Source organism: Nanorana parkeri, unplaced genomic scaffold (assembly GCF_000935625.1).
Source record: "Nanorana parkeri isolate BGI_ZX_2015 unplaced genomic scaffold, ASM93562v1 scaffold3665, whole genome shotgun sequence".
NCBI classification, from domain to species: Eukaryota; Metazoa; Chordata; class Amphibia; order Anura; family Dicroglossidae; genus Nanorana; species Nanorana parkeri.
The window spans coordinates 1812-2470 of record NW_017309933.1 but is presented as its reverse complement, the minus strand read 5'-3'; the positions used below and the strand labels follow the sequence as shown (position 1 = coordinate 2470).

At 54.6% G+C, this 659-nt stretch overlaps 1 protein-coding gene across 1 annotated transcript in view; it reads right to left on the bottom strand.

Moving 5' to 3' along the window:
• Positions 1 to 659, bottom strand: part of LOC108803386 (pseudokinase FAM20A-like) — a gene marked incomplete at its 5' end in the record, with an annotated part of 24819 nt that overhangs the window by 22773 nt on the left and 1387 nt on the right. Inside the window, one exon of the mRNA XM_018575229.1 lies at positions 323 to 373. Coding sequence (XP_018430731.1) covers positions 323 to 373 — 51 coding nt within the window. The remainder of the gene's footprint in view (positions 1 to 322; positions 374 to 659) is intronic.

The following is a 659-nucleotide window of genomic DNA, read 5'->3' as shown; positions in this document are numbered from 1 at the left end:
GAGATCACTACACCGGACAGGAGAGATCCCTACACCGGACAGGAGAGATCCCTACACCGGACAGGGGAGATCCCTACACCGGACAGGAGAGATCCCTACACCGGACAGGAGAGATCCCTACACCGGACAGGGGAGATCCCTACACCGGACAGGGGAGATCCCTATCACAGTTTTAGCAAAATGGTAAATCAGACCCAAATTTTCAGTAAAGGTTTAATATGGAATCATAACTCCTCCCACCAGCTGTCACCCTCCACCCGTCCTCTGATTGGCTGCTGTGGGAAAGGCAGGAAGTTCCCCTTGCAGACTATTGCTCACTCACTCTGGCTGCAGTCACACTCGCCGCTCAGCGCCTTCTCATCAGGACTGTAATCTGAAATCACATGGAGAGAGTCAGAGGATTGACCACGCCCCCTGCCCCGCCCACCACACCTCCCGTCTGCAGAGCATTGCTCCGCCCCATCCCCCCCCGACAGATCCATAATGATATATGCTGCAGAACATTCCACCCCTGACCTCTCTATAGATCTGCAGAGCATTGCTCCGCCCCATCTCCCCCCTGACAGATCCATAATGATATATGCTGCAGAACATTCCACCCCTGACCTCTCTATAGATCTGCAGAGCATTGCTCCGCCCCATCTCCCCCCTGACAGATC